The sequence below is a fragment of the Corythoichthys intestinalis genome, unplaced genomic scaffold (genome assembly GCF_030265065.1).
Source record: "Corythoichthys intestinalis isolate RoL2023-P3 unplaced genomic scaffold, ASM3026506v1 HiC_scaffold_23, whole genome shotgun sequence".
Lineage (NCBI taxonomy): Eukaryota > Metazoa > Chordata > Actinopteri > Syngnathiformes > Syngnathidae > Corythoichthys > Corythoichthys intestinalis.
Window position 1 is genome coordinate 7,061,148 of NW_026651592.1, and position 17,959 is coordinate 7,079,106.

A 17,959-nucleotide genomic window follows, 5' to 3' on the forward strand; every position below is an offset into this window, starting at 1 on the left:
GCGGCGGTCTGAACCGTCAAGTCTACCAAGTTGGTATTAATGCAGCGAAGAGCGAGAGCGGCAGGCAGGAAGGCAGTAATGTAGCTGTGCATTAGCGTTCGCGCCTAGCTTGAACGCGGCTTTTCCACACTAGGTGGGCTTGACCACAGTCATGAAAACATCAAATGAAGAAAATGATAAGACTGATAATGCTCAGTTTTCCTTCTGTGCGGCAAATGAGCAATATTTCAGTATTGCTTACATGGCCGATTCGGGGCAAACTCTTTTTAGAAATCAAAAATATGATCACCCTGGAATGACGTACAGCCAGCATGTGTAGTCATTGGTTTTGATGCTTCTGCGCATGCAGTTCAGTTTGCTCAGTGCATGTCGGACTGCGAGTTAGGCTAGCTTCATACCGCGGGTACTAATGCACAATTCCGATTTGTTTTTTTGGCGTGCCTGTTCATACTGCCTTTGTCCATTGAGCATGTTCAAGTACTGCGCATGCGCATTAACTCACAGTCTGACACGCGCTTAGCAAATTGACCCGCATGCGCAGAAGATTCAAACAAATGACCACACATGCTGGCTGTACGTCATTCCAGGGTGATCATATTTCAATTTCCAAAAGGAAGACATAAGTAACGGACATTAATAATCCCGTTTAGTCTTATATCCAAAGTTTATAAGGATTGATAAAGTGCTTGCACCGTATGTGTGTGCGTCTTGCATGCACGCACACACATAGTCAGTTTGCTCCGACACTCGGCCATGTAAGCAATATTGAATTACAGTACTGCACATTTACCACACAGAAAGAAAACCGAGCATTCCCCCATTTTATTTTTTTCCTGACTGTTGTCAAGCTCGCCTCTTCCCTCTACAGCTACATCACTGCCATCCTCCGTGCCTCTCACTCTTTGCTGAAGTAGTTGCTGCATGAATTCTGATTTGGGAGACTTAGCAGTTTAGACCGCCGCCACATTCTGGAAAAATGTGTCACAGATCGGATTTACGCCACATACAAAAGCGACCCAGATCGGATTTGAAATGGTCCACTTCTATGGGACTTGTCCCGTTCAGACGGTCAAGTTAATGTCTCGAATCGGGAAAAACACGAAAAAATCTGAATTAATGCATTAGGACCTGCAGTATGAACCTAGCCATAGTGTACATGCCCAATACTTGAACGAACACAATGGACAAATGCAGTCTGAACAGGCACGGCAAAAAAACAAACAAACAAACAGATAAGACAAAAAATCGGAATTGTGCATTAAGACCTGCTGTTTTAACCTAGCCTTAGAGTGTCCCCATGTTCAGTTTTACAGTCTTTTTTGCAATTTGGTCAGAGAAAAACGGCCCCAAAATATTTCGGCCTCACGTACCCATTAGTTCACATTAATAGATTGAAGAAGTTGCTATCACCACCAAAGTATTCTGAAATTGAAGCTACTAAAGCTGTGCTTCTATCAAAGTACTTTTTTAATGTCATATTTATATCATGGGTTCCCAGAATATTAGACTGTTCCATATAAATTGAAACGGAAGGTGGATTGAGCACACTTGTCTGTACTGTGCTACTGCCTACGCAACAACTGAACCATGCCACTTGGTGAAAAAGCACGCAATGCTATTCATTCTGTTCATTCTGTTAATTGGTCTTCACACATCCCCTTTTGTATACATCTCAATTGGTTTATTATAGTAAATTAAAGATAGCAGACATTTTTCAAGCCAGCACAGCAACCTCCTCCATTCCCTCTTCACCACATGCTCATCTTGTCAACAGCTTATACAATGCACACATATATAATTACTGCTGTCGAATTGAAAACACTTTTGCCTTTTGTGTGCTTACTCAAAGCATTCAGTCAGACCTAGGCCGCCTTTCCCTTTATGAAGATGCACCACGCATTCCCTGCGAAAAAAAACACTTCATGAATATTGAAGATGTTTGCAGGGTTCCGAGCAAACGTCGTTGAATAATTGATCTGCCTTGCAAACTCCATTTGTTAGAATGAGTAGCCGGACTTTGGTTGTCCTTATTTTTTTCCTGAGACCTCACGTTGAGTCTGTTACACCTGACAGGTATGAAATCAAATACGACAAGGACGACTACGTGCTGAGGGTGAAGAAGGCATCAGTCAGCGACGAGGGCACCTTCAGCTGTGTGGCAGAGAACCGCGTCGGCAAGCTGGAGGCTTCTGCCACTCTTACCGTACGAGGTAACGGAAGCTCGTTTAGGTAGAAACCTTGAATCCTTAAATTGGTTAGGTCCTTCATTTCAGCGCGTAAATGAAGATATTTTAGACTTCTCTATGCATACAAATACGAGGCCATCGACAGTTGACAGCTCAGTTTTCGTAAGCATATCGTTCTCTTGCCTTCAGCTGGCCACTGTGTTGTTTTCGTCAATGATGACAATAACGAAAATATTTCGTCAACGACAATTTTTTCATGGCGATGACGTCACAATGATGAGCTAAAAATGTGTCTTGGGGGACTAAAACATAACGAGATGGATGCCAGTTGTCCTCTGACGAGACGAGAACGAGATGAAAATTCGCCATAGTGTCCGTCATAAGTTCACATTGTGTGATATTTTCCTATGGTATGTGTAGTTGGCACGCATCTTAGCAGTGTTTGGCCGTGTCACTCATGTGATTTGCTGCGCCTCACACACACACAGGCTTACTCACCGGCGGTGAGTACGCATGTGCTCATTCCAGGCTCCTTTTGTGAAACACATGTCAAGTGGTGCTTGGTAAGTTTTGTTTTCTTGGCAATTTCGTATTGCTTTAGCCTGTATAGATCTGTGCTGATTGATCATCAAACACTAAACTAGTAGCGTTAGCATAGCATTAGCATTTAGTGCGGTGACTTGGTGAGTGTCTTTTTAATCTCTTTTTAAAATGTTAAAATGATGTAAAACAGTCTCGATTCTTGGTTAAAAGCAAAAAATAAATAAAAAATGGGCAGGTAGCATTTATTTTACGTAAATATTGCGAATTATGACGCAAATGCCGTAGAGGTTAATTTCTCCCATTGAACCCTTTTTTCACATTTCAAAATACATGCATGGTATGAAAAATATAATAATTACCTTGACTCCTCAAACAAATCACTCCAGAGACCTTCCTGTTTGTATGCGGTACAGCTTCCGTACTTTTTCAACCTAAATCTGGCATTGGATCGCTGCATGTGTTTGAGATTAACTTCGACCGACTTCGACCGACTGAAGCGAAGTGTGGGACGGCCCCCGACTTGAAGGCGCGGCGCAGTGTCTGGAGAATGTGTCAATGTCAATATGAAGTCTATGGCATAATCATATTCTTTTGAAGTCGTTGTAAAACATTGTCTCAATGAGAAAAGCTTAATCACTCTGCAAAGCATTCAGTCAATTTCAAGTACAGTAAAAACCAACCAATAGATTTTCTGCAAATGCCTGAGCTTTGGTATATTCGTAAGTGGTGGTACAGCTTTTGTTTCAAGAAACTTGCCATGGATAATGTCAATTGTATTCAACATACATGTCGGAGCAGTGTGACGGCCATTAAGCTTCTGAATTGGCGAGACATGCCAAACGGAATAATATGTTTAGAAAAGCTGCAAGGCCTGAGCTGTCAAAAGCAAATGACCTCGTTTGTTTCTGAATGATAACTGTAGCGAAATGGAAAAAATCTTCACAAAAAATGCTTTTTCCTTCAGAACTTGCAACAAAAATATTTGATAAAGCTGATATATACTCTCATGCCTAATCAATGTTTGAGCCTGTTTTGTTTTTAAGTATTCTTTTCTTTGCAGTGTGAGGAAGAATAATAAGCATTTTTCACCCTTTCACCTTCTCTTTGTTTTTCTTGTTGATTACACTTCTAACTAGAACAAACAGAGCATTCAGATGGCCAAACCCAAAGGTTTGCATTGAATGCTGACGCCCGTGGAATTACAGAGATTTTAGCAGTCTATGAATCTGTTTAATTATTTACATTTTCTTGGCATCCCACTTCACCCCCCCTTTCTTTTCTCTCCTGCGGTTGTCGTCGTCTCGGCAATCAACCAGTCACTGGTGAAGCTATTTCACAGTTTACCGGCACCTGCGCCAATGCCTCACCTGGGGTTTTGTGGGGTTAATAAAAAGGTCCTAACCATAATTTCCCGCTATTGTCGGCACTCTTGCCACCATTAAACCAGAAGTGTTGAAGGTCCCAATGGAGGAGCGCTTTAAGGCGCCGTGAAGGGGGGGCAACTCTTTCTGCTGAATCTAGGGATTTAAAAGTAAAATATTGGCACGCTTGAGGTTTTCGCACCCTCGCCTGGCTTTTTGCAAACCACACATAGCATTGTAGTGTTCATTGACAAAGACAGAAAAGGTCCAGCGACTAAATGAAGCTCCTTCTTTACTTCAGCATGACTCCATGACACCAAGATGCCATGAGATTACACCAATGCACCATTTCTATATTTTTTACTTTGACACAAAAAACTGTTTTTCAATTAATATCAGAACATGCGTACCAGAATAAAACCTAAAATCTATTTACATTCACAAATTCCAAACCATGATTATGTGGGTGTCTTGCGAGCAAAATCTGGACCTTTCCTGTCTTGCTTTATTTCAACATGTCATTCATTCTGACTTTGGTTTCATATATTTTCTATCTTCTGTTTTTGTTAAATGTCTTTGATTTGTTTTCCTTTTTTTTCTTGTATGTTTATGTGTCCACTCTTCCATTGTCGCATCTCCAGACGGCCGTGTCGGTAAGTAACCATCCTTCTGATTTGAATCCATGCCGCATGTTGTCTTTGCATCCCAATGCACCTTTGATTTTAACACACATCACCGAATCAATTGACCAATCACATTGCTATTCTCTTACGATTGTTATCCACCCCCCATAGGAAAAATTAGAAAGCTGCAGTTGGACCTTTTAAATGTGGTTTCCTGTGGTCATTTGCCTGTCTGTCTGTCTATTCATCACTCCTGACAATGTGACTGGTCATGAATTAAATATGGGACCCAATGTTTTTTTTTTTCCTGGGGAGTGGACAGGAAACAGTTTCACATGTCATTAATGTGGTCTGAACTAAAAACCCAGCTGTAAAACTATCAAATGCTTCCATTTTCCCACTTTGATCAACTAATTTTTCCAACCTTGGCAGACAAAAAAAAGAGTCAAACACAAGTAAAAATCTGAATCAAGTCATAGTGATAAACAAAAAGAACCAGCGGTAGTGGCAATTTAGGCATTCCTTTATTGACACTGAAGCTACATAGGTTAGCATCACTAGACCTGATGTTAACAGAACCTTTCTGTATTTTTACAGCATATTTTGATTTGATTTGTTTACAACTCTACGAATTAATATTCTAGTAATTCTGGTGTTGACAGTCGATGAGAGGTGACCTGGTTGATCTGTCAATTTTACTGGCCACGAAAATATTTAATCTTTTGAACACTATTGTACTTATCATAAGCCTAGCATACCATAAAAAATACAGGTAGTCCCAGGGTTATGAATGAGTTCCAGTCCTACGATGGCGACGTAACCCGAATTTCCACAGAAGTTGGAATTAACCCTTTAAATACCCCTACATATCCCCTAAATCTCAACTAACTATCCAAAACATGTATTATACAGTATGTCATATTAATATAAATAAAGTACCGTATTTTTCGGACTACAAGTCGCACCTGAGTATAAGTCGCACCAGCCATAAAATACCCAACGAAGAGAAAAAAACATATATAAGTCGCACCGGAGTATAAGTCACATTTTTGGGGAAAACTTACTTGATAAAATCCAACACACAGAACAGATATTTCATCTTGAAAGGTAATTTAATTTAAAAATATAATAGAGAACAACATGCTGTATAAGTACAGTGTACAGTGCCTGAACAACGAAATGCGAATATACTGTCCTCACCAGGACGCTACGGCTCGGTCCTGGCTATAAAGTGAGCTAAACGGTGGACGTCCGTATAATTTGCTGAATCAATTTCGTCCTCGATACCAAACAGGTTCGCATTGACGTAAATAAATGATAATTAGGTGCTATTACAGGATTGACACAAACGGTTAGCATGCGTTCGCTAGCATTAGCACATCTTCCAAACTACCACACAACTGGGTCTAAGTGTCCGATTGCGGATGGAAAACACACAACAACAACAGAAAAGATGATACACATAGGCATTGCCTCTGTAGAGATATTTTACAAGCATAAACAATGAATGTAGGTTTGCAGCCGTGTTTTCTCTCTCGCTAACTCGCCCACTAGCTCAGAGCTGCATAGCTGTCCCTCTTCTTCTGGCGCTCTTCTTCACGTAAACAAGTGCAAGTGCGCCCCCACATGGGCGTGAAAGCGCCACAAACTAAAAGCATGCATTTCAATATAAAAAAGTCAAGAATACAATTGAACACACATTGCCAACGGCAGAACGCGAACGTGGCCATAGCTATTAAGAGTTATTCAGATAACTATAGCATAAAGAACATGCCAACAAGTTTACCAAACCATCAGTGTCACACCAAAATAGCATGTGAAATGATATAATAATGTGTTAATAATTTCACACATAAGTCGATCCCACCATCGAGTCCCACCGCCAGCCAAACTATGAAAAAAACTGCAACTTATAGTCCGAAAGTACGGTAAAAACTAAGATAGATAAATATACTATTTCCCTCTGGTAACACCGATCACACCATAGTTTTTCTTTGACATTTATTAATTTGTCACAGTAAAACTATGAATACATGATTAGAAATATAATATAGTGGTACCACGACATATGATTGCTTCGACACACGATCTTCCGACGTAAAATTTGACTGGCCATTTGTTTCTACATCCGACGACATGTTCGAAAGACCACTACATGACAGCACCGCACAGGAACACACGGCGGATTTTCTTGTGAGATGAATTAACACAGGTTTAAAAAAAGGTTGGTACAGGTGGTGAAACAAGGAAAAAGTGACGCTTACCATTGAAATGATGATGCAAATTAAAGAAAAATATGAGCGTAAGGTGCGCATCCGTGAAGTGGCTCAACAATACATCTCCACGGTCCTCCTCCGATCACCGTTCACCAGTCCTTATAAATTAAGCTGACAATTATTATTGTGGTAACATCGCCAAACAAATCGCCAGCTTTGTCAGGTTAATATAATGTATTCTTATAGGAAAATCCTGCTCAACATCTGGCCATTTTGACTTACAAACAAGGTCCTGGAACAAATTAACTTTGTATGTAGCGGTACCACTGTATAATGGTGACAAAAAGCATACAATAATGCTATAAATTAAATCAATAGAGACATATTTGCTTACTAAAACATACCTCAATGGCTGCATAATAATAATAAGTTTCAAATCTTGGAAAACGGCTGCTATCAGTGGCACCGGTCAAGCCGGTCCTAACCCTGAAAACGAACGCTGCTTTATAAGCTAGCGGGCTAATAGTGATTTAACGGGGGTAGAGAGGGTGGGAGGTATCGCCTAGCCCACGCCGTTAACCGTTTCTTTGCCTAGACTTTATAACAACAGAGGTCTGTGCTCATAATTAACTGTACATTAAACATAAGAACAATGACAGGTACTGTTTTTGTATGTTCCTGACATAGTGCTGATCTGCAGTCGTTTGATTCCATTTGTACTTTAGTCGTAGGTAATTTGAATACAGTGTTGTTAATAACGGCATTAGAATATAACGGCGTTACTAACGTTACTATTTTCTTCAGTAGTGAATAATCTAATGAATTACTTTTCTCATCTTGGCAACGCTGTTATAGTTACTGAAGTGGGAAAGGCGTGGGTTACTATGCGTTACTATGTTGGTTGACTGACGCGAGAAAATGAGAAAGACGGACTCACGTAGACGAGAGAGCAGAGCAGGAGTGGGGAGGAGGAAAGGGAGGGTGATGCCGTTGCAAACTCGATGCTACTATGCTAGGTGGCTCTAATAATACCTGACTGTAGCCGATCGCCTACAAACTACGCCCACATGATGCTTCGGTAGATATCACATATGTACAGAACTAGACGCAAATGACAGACATGGCTCCATTAGCAACATGTATAATAAAGAACTAGATGCGTTAGTAAACAGCCGCCATCTTAAAGCAGTACACATCTCAGGAAGGCTCTGTTGTAGAGAACCTTCCTAGTGAACCTAAGTAACTTCTTATGAAAAATGCTCCTAAGTCGGCAAAATCTTGACCTAAATCTATCTTTAAACGAGACTGTTTTAAAACTAACACATGTCAAAAGTAGGCAGAAGGGAACTAATGCAATAAAGGGAGCAATTTTAACAACTTTTACGGTTAATTCACAACATTAAATGACTCCCACACATAGCAAAGGTTGCTATCTTGTTATCGCAATATCCGCAATACCCCTGTGTCTAGTTAAGTTTAGGTAAAGAATTGGGCTAGGGCCAATTGTCCAGAAAACCTTTTAAACTTCACATTGTGTGATCTGTTTTTTGTTTGTTTGTTTGTTTGTTTTTTGAGAAAAAACCATGAAAATTATCACTAGTTACTTTGCCAAGTAACTAATTATTCTTACATTCAGGTAACTGAGTTACTAACACAATTACTAGTTACTTAGTAATTTGCAACTGCAATTAATTACTTTTTTAAAGTAAGATTAACAACACTGTTTGTATATACCTTTTGTATAGTTCTTATAGTTTGGCGATATGTTATTCATTTGATTGTACGCTGTCTGGGCTGCTGCAATGCATGAATTTCCCCAATGAGGCATTAATAAAGTCTTATCTTATTTTCACCTCCGCTTCCCAACGTGAAAGCAACGCTCGAAATTAACAGAAACTAGCACTGGCGTAGCGTGAGTGCAAGAAAGGAAAACAGACCGCACATACTATACTGTAGTATAATGAAATACCAGATATGCATCGCAATTCCTTTAGAGATTGACCATTTAGATTAATTAAACCTAATAAATAGCTAATTAAATGACAAATAATACTGTACTTACTATCAATGCTGAGAGGTGGCGGAAGACACTCATCGTAAAGTCGAAATCACGTAAATCGGGTACGTCATAACCCGGGGACTACCTGTATTGTCATAGTCGTTAGCTAATGCTCACAATGTTTTATATTTGTCCTTTTAATAAATAGTCATATCATCCATACAGGGTTAAAAAAGTATCGAATAATAAATATTGCTGTTAGATTTAGTTGTAAAAGAAGTAAATGATTCAAAATGGCGAAAAGGAGAGAGCGTGAGAAAGGACAAGTCGGCTCGTCGCAGGTTTTTTGATGTGTTTATCAATCCAGTGTGTGGGATGGCGGAAGGCGAGGGAGGCAGGGAGGGAGTGGAGTCCCCACCAGAGTGTGATTTAGGAGCTCAGTATCAGTCCCGGGCTTTGAGAGCCACAAGATATCCAAGCTGCACAAGGCCAAGCGAGAAGGCTGTAAATCTGTGGCCATCTGTACCATTCCCAACTGTGTGGATGTGTGTGTGTGTCTTTCACAAATACATCCCCCCCTCCACGCACAGACACACAGATCCTCACTGACGGAGGGATTACACAGCAAAAGCAGCCAAATGGGACCGAGTTGGACCTTACTGGAACCAGCTGCCTTGTCATACTTGAGAAGTAATAAGAAGCATGGGAGGGGACACAATGTTGCAGTGCAGTAATTGTCTAGTAAATCCATTACCCATTGCATTGTAAACAATTTAGTGAAACACGTAACAGAAAAATAAGCATAGGAACAAAAATAACACAGTTGGGTACGTACATATGAAACCCCAAAAGGGCCAAAATTAAATAAATTTTGAAAGAAATACCATTTTGATAAATAACGAGCACAAAATATAATATGGCCCTTAAAATCTAAAATGAGTTTATATTATTATGAAAAAGATTATACAAGATAAAAAGCATTTTTACACAGTAATGTTTTTTATTTTATATCATAATGCCTTTTTCCAATAGCCTTCTGATTTCATAATGTCGTTTTTCAGCACAATATGATTTTACAAAAAGGTTTTTCACAAAGTAATTTTTCTCATAATGCCTTTTCCACAATCGCCTTTGTATTTAGTAATGTCATTTATATGCACAATAAATTGTCTTTTGTCAATCAAATACATAAGGAGGAGTCAGTTAAGTGACTGGCTAGATAGTGTAGTCTGGCTAGCGTTAGCATTTGGTAGCGTAACCCAGAGAAGTTGCAAACCAGCTGGATAGTAATGAAAGGCAGTGCTTTTTATATGAGATGCTTTCTGGAAGTTTACCTAACAGTTCATCGACACTACCAAATGCTAACAACCAGACTCCACGATCCAGCCAATCGCTTAACTGCCTCCGCCTTATGTGATGGACAGAACACAATTCATTGTGCTGAAAAACAACATTATGAAATAAAAAGGCAATTGTGGAAAAAGACATTATGAAGAATAGGGATGGGAGTCGAAATCCGATTCCAATTCCGAACTGGTTCCTAGCGTTTCGAGGCCTCGACATCACAATGAAAAAGTCTTAACGATCCCTTTAACGATTCCTAAAGACGCGCATTGCGTCATCACGTGACGTGACGTGTCTTGTTGTCAAGACGCATCAAACTAGCATGGCGCCAAGAACCACTCGCTCCAAAGTTTGGCTACACTTCACAAGGAAAGAGGGTAAAAATGAAAGGTTACAATGGTTTAGCATGAGCACTGCAGCCGTAAACAATACAATGACAGCACGTAGGTTCAAACGAATGTGTGTCTTCACTTCACGAAGAAAAATTACAACAAAGCGACTTGCAGTCATTACAAGGTGGAGATAACTGCATCGGGAGGGAATACGTCTGTACTGTCCTCACCGAGACGCTAAGACTCGGTCCTGGCTATAGAGCTAGGTAAACTCCCGAATGACGATGCAGAAGACATTGGTATAATTTGCTGACTTTATTCAACCATCACTTGAAGAGTGAAACTAAAAATAGAAATGAAACAAATCAATTTCGTCCCCATTAAACAAACAGGTTCGCATCAACGTAGATCAGCGATGATTAGCTGCTAATACAGTAATAACACAAACGGTTAGCATGCGTTCGCTAGCGTTAGCACATCGTTCAAACCACTACACAACTGGAATTAAGTGTCCGATCGCGAGTGGAAACACACAACAACAACGCAAAAGATGATACATACAGGCATTGCCTCTGCAGATATTTTACAAACATAAACAAAGAACGTAAGCTCCCAGCAGTGTTTCCCTCTCTCACTAACTCGCTCTCTCGCTTGGATGCTTTGTAGCGGCACTTCTTCTTCGCGTGAGAGCGCGCTGTTCTTCACGTGAGCGTTTTCTTCTTCGTGTGAGGAAGCGCAAGGGCGCCCCCACTTGAGCATGAAAGCAACATAAAAATTAAAAGGCATGTATTTCAATATAATGGTAAATAATACACTTCAACACATAATGCCAAAGGCAGAAAGACGACCTATATGCCAATGTATACCAATATTTTTTATGTCTATGGGAAAAATGTTTCAGTAAAATGTTACACATTCCTGTGTATTTGCCATTTATTGCCACAGTTAACATTGAGGCTTTGGGCCTCTTTTGACCTCGTTGTGAGTTTGTAAGGTTGTGACTCCTGATTAAACAAACTCGATGCCAATCAAAATGTTTGTTCTTCTTTTTCCCCAAATTAGAATCGATAAGAGAATCAATAAAGAATCAAATCGTTAAGCAATATCGACAATGGAATTGGAATCGTAAAAATCGTATCAATTCCCATCCCTAATGAAGAAAATTACTTTGTGAAAAACGCTTTATATCTTGTAAAATCTTATTGTGCTGAAAAACAACATTGAGAAATAAAAAGGTCATTGTGGAAAAAAGACATTATTAAAAAAAATTACTTTGTGAAAAACGCTTTTAAAGTGCATACGACAAGATAAAAAAAAAAAAAGTCTTAAATAGCATTATTATGTGAATTAGAATCATATTTTGAGACGATTGGACTATATTACAACATTTTGGCAAAGCGCAGATGACGAGAAATGAGTCTTTTAGTCCGCTGTTTAGCCACGCCTAACATTTTAGGGCTCTAGCGTCCCCAACAGGAGAATGACGTCGGCAGGGTCATGGTTTCATCTGATTTAGAATTCAGTCCATTGAGGGGGAATTATACAGAACGAGGAAAATGCGACAAAGAGAGCCGCAAAATGTCATTGTTTCAGTCTCTCGACTCCAATATTTCTACAGGATATTCTTTTTATCGAAGTATTTTTCCCTAATTGCTAAATAAATGGTATGGTCATGACGAATAACAGTCTTGTGCTAAAAGGAATATAAAATAATAAAAATGCATTTATTCAGTACGACATGGCACAATTACTTCATAATGGTCAAAACTGTCGACTTTACTGTCGCACCTCCCGAACGATATTTTATGCCACCGTAGTTAGCCCGGCTTTTGTCATTTCCCTTCCACGGCTTCAGAGAATGTAAACAAACTCAGAGGCGTGACAACTAGCCGACATGCTAACCCGAACCGTCGTGACGTCTCAAAGTCTTATTTTCGCTTTTCGAAGCGGAAAATCACACAAAACATGTCGGAACATGTCACACGGCGGCGGGGTTGCCAATTGGCAACCCGCCCGGCGGCAAGCCAGTTACAGCTAGTTCCCCTGCTGCGGACAGGAGAGCTCGCCGGGGAAGCAGCTGGAGAGAACTGCCCGACAGACCGGCCGATGTTGGAGGAGCGCGTAGCTGCCACATGGTCAACACGAATATGGCGTAAAATAATGCTTTACTACACGGCGAAGACATAAACAGTTAGAGAGCGGCGTGGAGCTAACATGGTAGGATGTGTCTGAGGAGAACTTTTCTACATGTCCGTTCATGATCAAACGTTAGTAAATAGTCCTTTATTTAAAGAAAGTTTGTATTGTTTATTTTGTAATCGCTGTATTCGCAGCCATTTTTAACACAAAGTTGCAATTGCTGATTGTGTTGAAAATTTGACGGAACACCGGGCACACGAAGAGGCTAATAAGCCGAGTATGGGGGGCGGGGGGTGCAAACAAGCCGTCAGCCGAGTGGCATACTCAGTGGACAGTCAGCCACAAAATGCACGCCACCTCCGTATTAAAACGTGTGCCATGATCCCAGTATTTGACATAATACAAAATACGAGGTCTACTCACTTCTTCATAAGTCCAATGGTCCCACAGTTATAGGGCTTGTTTAGGCCAAAATCCATGGTGAATGGGAACCTTTTGAAGAGGTTCACACGCCTCTCGCAGTTGCAGTAGCAATTTTCTGCCGTCATTTGGCTGGCGTGATGCGAAAAATAAACGTATTAATCAGGGTTTAAAATCAGCTGAATCCACAGTCCATCTGCATGCTATAAAGCAATGCTGTATTGTGAGATGCTGACCTGGATGACATCACATTCGCATTCGTCCTAAACCCGAGACTGAAGCCGGAAGTCACTCACTTTCATGGCGCCGGATTCAAATATTTAATGTACAAAACGATCGCTTCCACACACATCCAAGCGGTCCGCTTCATTCAGGAGCATAAAACACCGCGTGAAATACTAAATAAACATGCTTTTTAGTGTCATACACACTTGGGGATGGCGTGGCTCAGTGGTGGAGTAGTTGTCCCCTGAGGCTGTGGGTTCGATTCTCCACCCTGATGAATTCGCCTAAGTATCCTTGGGCAAGATACTGAACCCCGCATTGCTCCTGGTGCTGTGTCACCAGTAGGTAGATGGCAATATAGTGTAAAGCGCTTTGAGTACCTTGAGAGGTAGAAAAGCGCTATACAAGTATAACACCATTTAATCTTGTAAAATCTTATTGTGCTAAAAACAACATTATGAACTAAAAAATGCTATTGTGAGAAAAGGCATTAAGAAAAAAAAATACTTTGTGAAAAATGTTCTTTATTTTCATAATAATATTACCTTATTTTACAATTTAATGTTACACAAATTTTCTGTTATTTATCAATATGATATTTGTTTCAAAATGTTTTTATTTATCTAATTTTGATCCTTTTGGGGTTCCATACCAGACTTGGTTTTAAGTCACAGTTTACAAAATCCAATCAGATGAGTGAACTTTTTTTTTTTTGATAGATCAGAGATTCTCACGTCAACAGACTTACTGGATAGACATGAGATAGAGACAAGCGCAACAGAAATGTACCTATTGACAGCCATTCATTACTTAAATATAAACTAGATGTCGGTGACTTTCTGCAGAAAGTAACTCAAAATCCAGTCATCTAGAGGTTGAACTGCATTGTTTTCTTTACTGAGTAGAATTCCTTTCCTTTACCTTTATTTTAAATTTTCAATCTAGGTAGATCATTTCCCTTTTACTTAATAATCGAAACCCCTTTGTCAAGTTGTCAGCTCCGAGACGTCTCACTCGGGCCCGACTGGCGGTGCGTTACGGTGGTTCTGGCATGAGTCTGATGGAGCCGACGCGTATTGGCCGCGACGGCTTTTCGCAGTTCGATTTCAAAGTTTGACACTTAACTTGTCAGACAGCGAGGTTTAAAAAACATTTGAATTTAACTCCCTTTGCACCGACTCAGAAAAGACCACATGTTCATAGTCATATGTTGTCTCAGATGTAAATGGTACTCCCTCTTTGATTGTCAATATAACTGCCATTCATTCTTTGGATGAATGGCCCAATCTGGTACCATGGCAATGGTTGTTGACGTCCAAAGCAAAATCCATGAGCTGAGGCGGCATGGATTTTGCTTTGACAATGTGGTCTACTGCTTGTCTCCTAAACCTCCAGTAATCCACCACCCTGATATTTGCCATCAAGTTGGTAATACTAACTTCACTGGTTTTTATTTCAGCTGCCCCGCAGTTTGTTATCCGTCCGAGAGACCAGATTGTGGCGCAAGGACGTACTGCCACTTTTCCCTGCGAGACCAAAGGAAACCCTCAGCCTGCAGTATTCTGGCAAAAGGAAGGAAGTCAAGTAAGAGCAAAAAACCGCACACAATTCCATTTTTCGACATAGAGGTGTTTTATTACTTCAGTTCACCAAAGTATAGTCTGGACAGGTAAACCCGGATCAAACAGTAGATGAGAAACGTTAGACAAATATATACTACAGAAACACATCTTCAACCAAATTGAAAGTATTATTGAGACCTTTTAACACGGAAACACAATAAAATGCCTACAAGGCTGAAATGAACCTATCCAAACTGACAATTCAAATGTAACTTGAGCAATGGTGTTAAAGAAAAAATATCACTTGAAATCTACATTTTATTTATTTTGCTGGGAAATGCAAGCTTTTCTGAGTGGAAAAATAGGTAGCATGTTGAACTGAAATAAGGTGTGCTACTTGGTTCTTAAAGTAACTGTGACACACTAAAAAAAAATCTTAAACAGCATTATTATTGGAAGTAAAATTATATTTTGAGACGATTCAACTATCTACAACAATTTGACAAAGCGCAGATGACGAGAAATGAGTCCCGCCTGTCATTATCGCGCTCTGGCGCCTCCATCTCGGTAATGACGTCGGTGGAGTAGTGATTTCAGAATTTAGCTCAATGGAGTAGGAAGCATTTTTCAGCAATTCTGGTTCAAGTGTGGATCTTTCAAGTGATATTGTCGTTCCAGAGGAAGCCTGTGGTATATGTTTGAGTCATATTTGGAAGAGAAAGAAGGTTCAGAACGACAACAAACACGAGGCTGATGACTAGAGCGTACTGTAAAATGTCATCATTGTTTTTTCTCTCTACTTCAATATTTTTACAGGATATTCTTTGGATCTAAGTATTTTTCCCTGATTGCTAACTAAATTGTATTGTCTTGTGCTAAATGGAATCTGAAATATTTAGAAATGCATTTATTCAGTACGACAGGGCTAAATTACTGCATAATGATCAGAACTGCTGACTTTTTTAAACCTCCCGAATGGTACTTCATGCCACCGGAGTTAGTCCTGTTCTCCCAGTAGGGACTCGGAGTCAAGGAAAAAGTGTAAACAAAAGAGGGGTGTGAGAGCTATGCTACATGCTAATCCGAACCAAACATCTCTTCCAAGTCTCTTACTCTCCTTTTGAAAACGGAAAATCACACAAAACTACCCCGACTCATTTCCCAAATGGCGGCAGGGCTGATAGCCTTCACCGATCGGCCAACCCCCGGCGGCGAGCAAGTTTCAGCTCTCCGTTCCCCCGGCAGGAGTGCTCGTCTCCGGGGACGCAACTGGGGAATGAACGCCGAAAATGGCGCATTCTCGGTGGATAAACCGGCCGACGTCAAAGCGCGTGACGGCCCGAGCCCAAGCCAAGGATAGAGCTCTATCGGGAGGCACACGATGAGGGCCAAGAGGGCTGGAAGTCTCTACACAATCGAGAACCGCAGACAAGAGCACGTGGCTGCCCAGGCACAGGTGCATATCGGCCTGCGACCATGATGTGCGACATGCCGCCGGTCGTCAGCCGAGGGAGGAGGCCACTCTCGCCTTTTCCGTGGACAGAGAGCATTGTCACCCACAAAATGCAAGCCACATCCGTATTAAAACATGTGCCATGATCCCATTATGTGACATAATACAAAATACGTAGTTTACTCACTTCCTCATCCATCCAGTGGTCCCATAGTTGTCGGACTTGTTTTGCCCATTCTTCACGGTGAACAGGATCTTTTTGAAACCTAAAAAGCCTCACACACCTCTCCCTGGTGCTGCAACCAAAGCGTGCAGCACATTGGGCTGGCGTGATGCGAAAAATAAACGAATTAATCCGCGAAATCAGCTGAATTCACAGTTGTTCTGCCCACTATAGTAATGGTTGTATAGTGAAGATGACTAGTTTATTAGATGATTAGCTGATAGGAGTGGGAACCCCATGGTACCTCCGGTTTGATACGATTCGATACGATTTGCTATACAAAGCTCACGATAACAATGATCTGACAATATAGCGATACAACGATTATCGATACATTGGTCAGGAAATCATTCAATGATATTCTACAAACGACAGAACAGAAAACAAACAGAAAAACAAGCTTCTGTTGTGAATTGGAATGAGTTTATCACTAGTAGACGTCCAATCCATTTGAACCGGGAAGGTGGCAGCGAATGAACAAATGTTCATTCGCTGCCATCCCTCCCACTTCAAACAGATTGAACGCCTTTGGCCGTCAGTGGCAGCCAATGCCAGGCAATGAGGTAATTTTGGGCCATTTAAGGTCATTTACCTGTTGATTTTCAGTTACTTCTTGTTGATTTTGGGGTATTTTATGGGTCACTTCCTGTTTATTTTGAGTTACATAACAGGAAGTGACCTGGGAATCACCCAAATGAATAGGCAGTGACTCAAACTCAACAGGAAGTGACCTGTAAATGCCCTAAAATGAACAGCAAGTGACCTGTAAAAGCCCTGAAAACCTGAAAGAATGACTGTAAATGCTCTAGTTTTGAATGAACGAACGCTTCTAGTCTAAATGGATTGGGCGTCAAGCACCGTCAATGCAACCTTAGAGTTAACTGAGACACTATTATGGTGGAAGATTTTGGTAGCAACTTGGTGGTTCCTTTTTATTCATTTTTTTTAATAGACATTGATACCTTTTTAAAACGATATCTCGATTCTATGCAGGAGCATATCGATAACCTTTTGGGATACAAAGTATCACGATATATCACCATTTCGATATTTTGTCACACCCTTATTAGCTGAAGTCACATTCGCCTTCTTCCTCAATCCAGACTGTGGCCGGAAGTCACTCATTTTCATGGCGGAGGATTAAAAAAATATTTAATAAATATATCAATTGGCTCCTCACACATCCAAGCATTACATTTCATTCAGGAAAAATAAAATACCGTGTGGAATCTGAAATAAAAATGCGTTTTGCCGTCACAGGCACTTTAAGTCTAGTTTTTAAGGGTGTAACGGTACATGTAATAGAAGTGAACCATTTCGGTACGTGGTGCTC

At 40.5% G+C, this 17,959-nt stretch overlaps 1 protein-coding gene across 9 annotated transcripts in view; it reads left to right on the forward strand.

Annotated features, from left to right (window-relative positions):
* The window catches only part of LOC130911219 (roundabout homolog 2-like), an 800,091-nt gene that overhangs the window by 647,790 nt on the left and 134,342 nt on the right, over positions 1-17,959 (forward strand). For 7 of the 9 annotated variants that reach the window (XM_057829032.1, XM_057829039.1, XM_057829037.1 and 4 more), the window contains exons 6-8: positions 2,074-2,210; positions 4,732-4,743; positions 14,848-14,972. In XM_057829032.1, the coding sequence (XP_057685015.1) occupies positions 2,074-2,210; positions 4,732-4,743; positions 14,848-14,972 (274 nt within the window). The remainder of the gene's footprint in view (positions 1-2,073; positions 2,211-4,731; positions 4,744-14,847; positions 14,973-17,959) is intronic. The other 2 variants (XM_057829034.1, XM_057829036.1) reach the window with 1 other exon arrangement.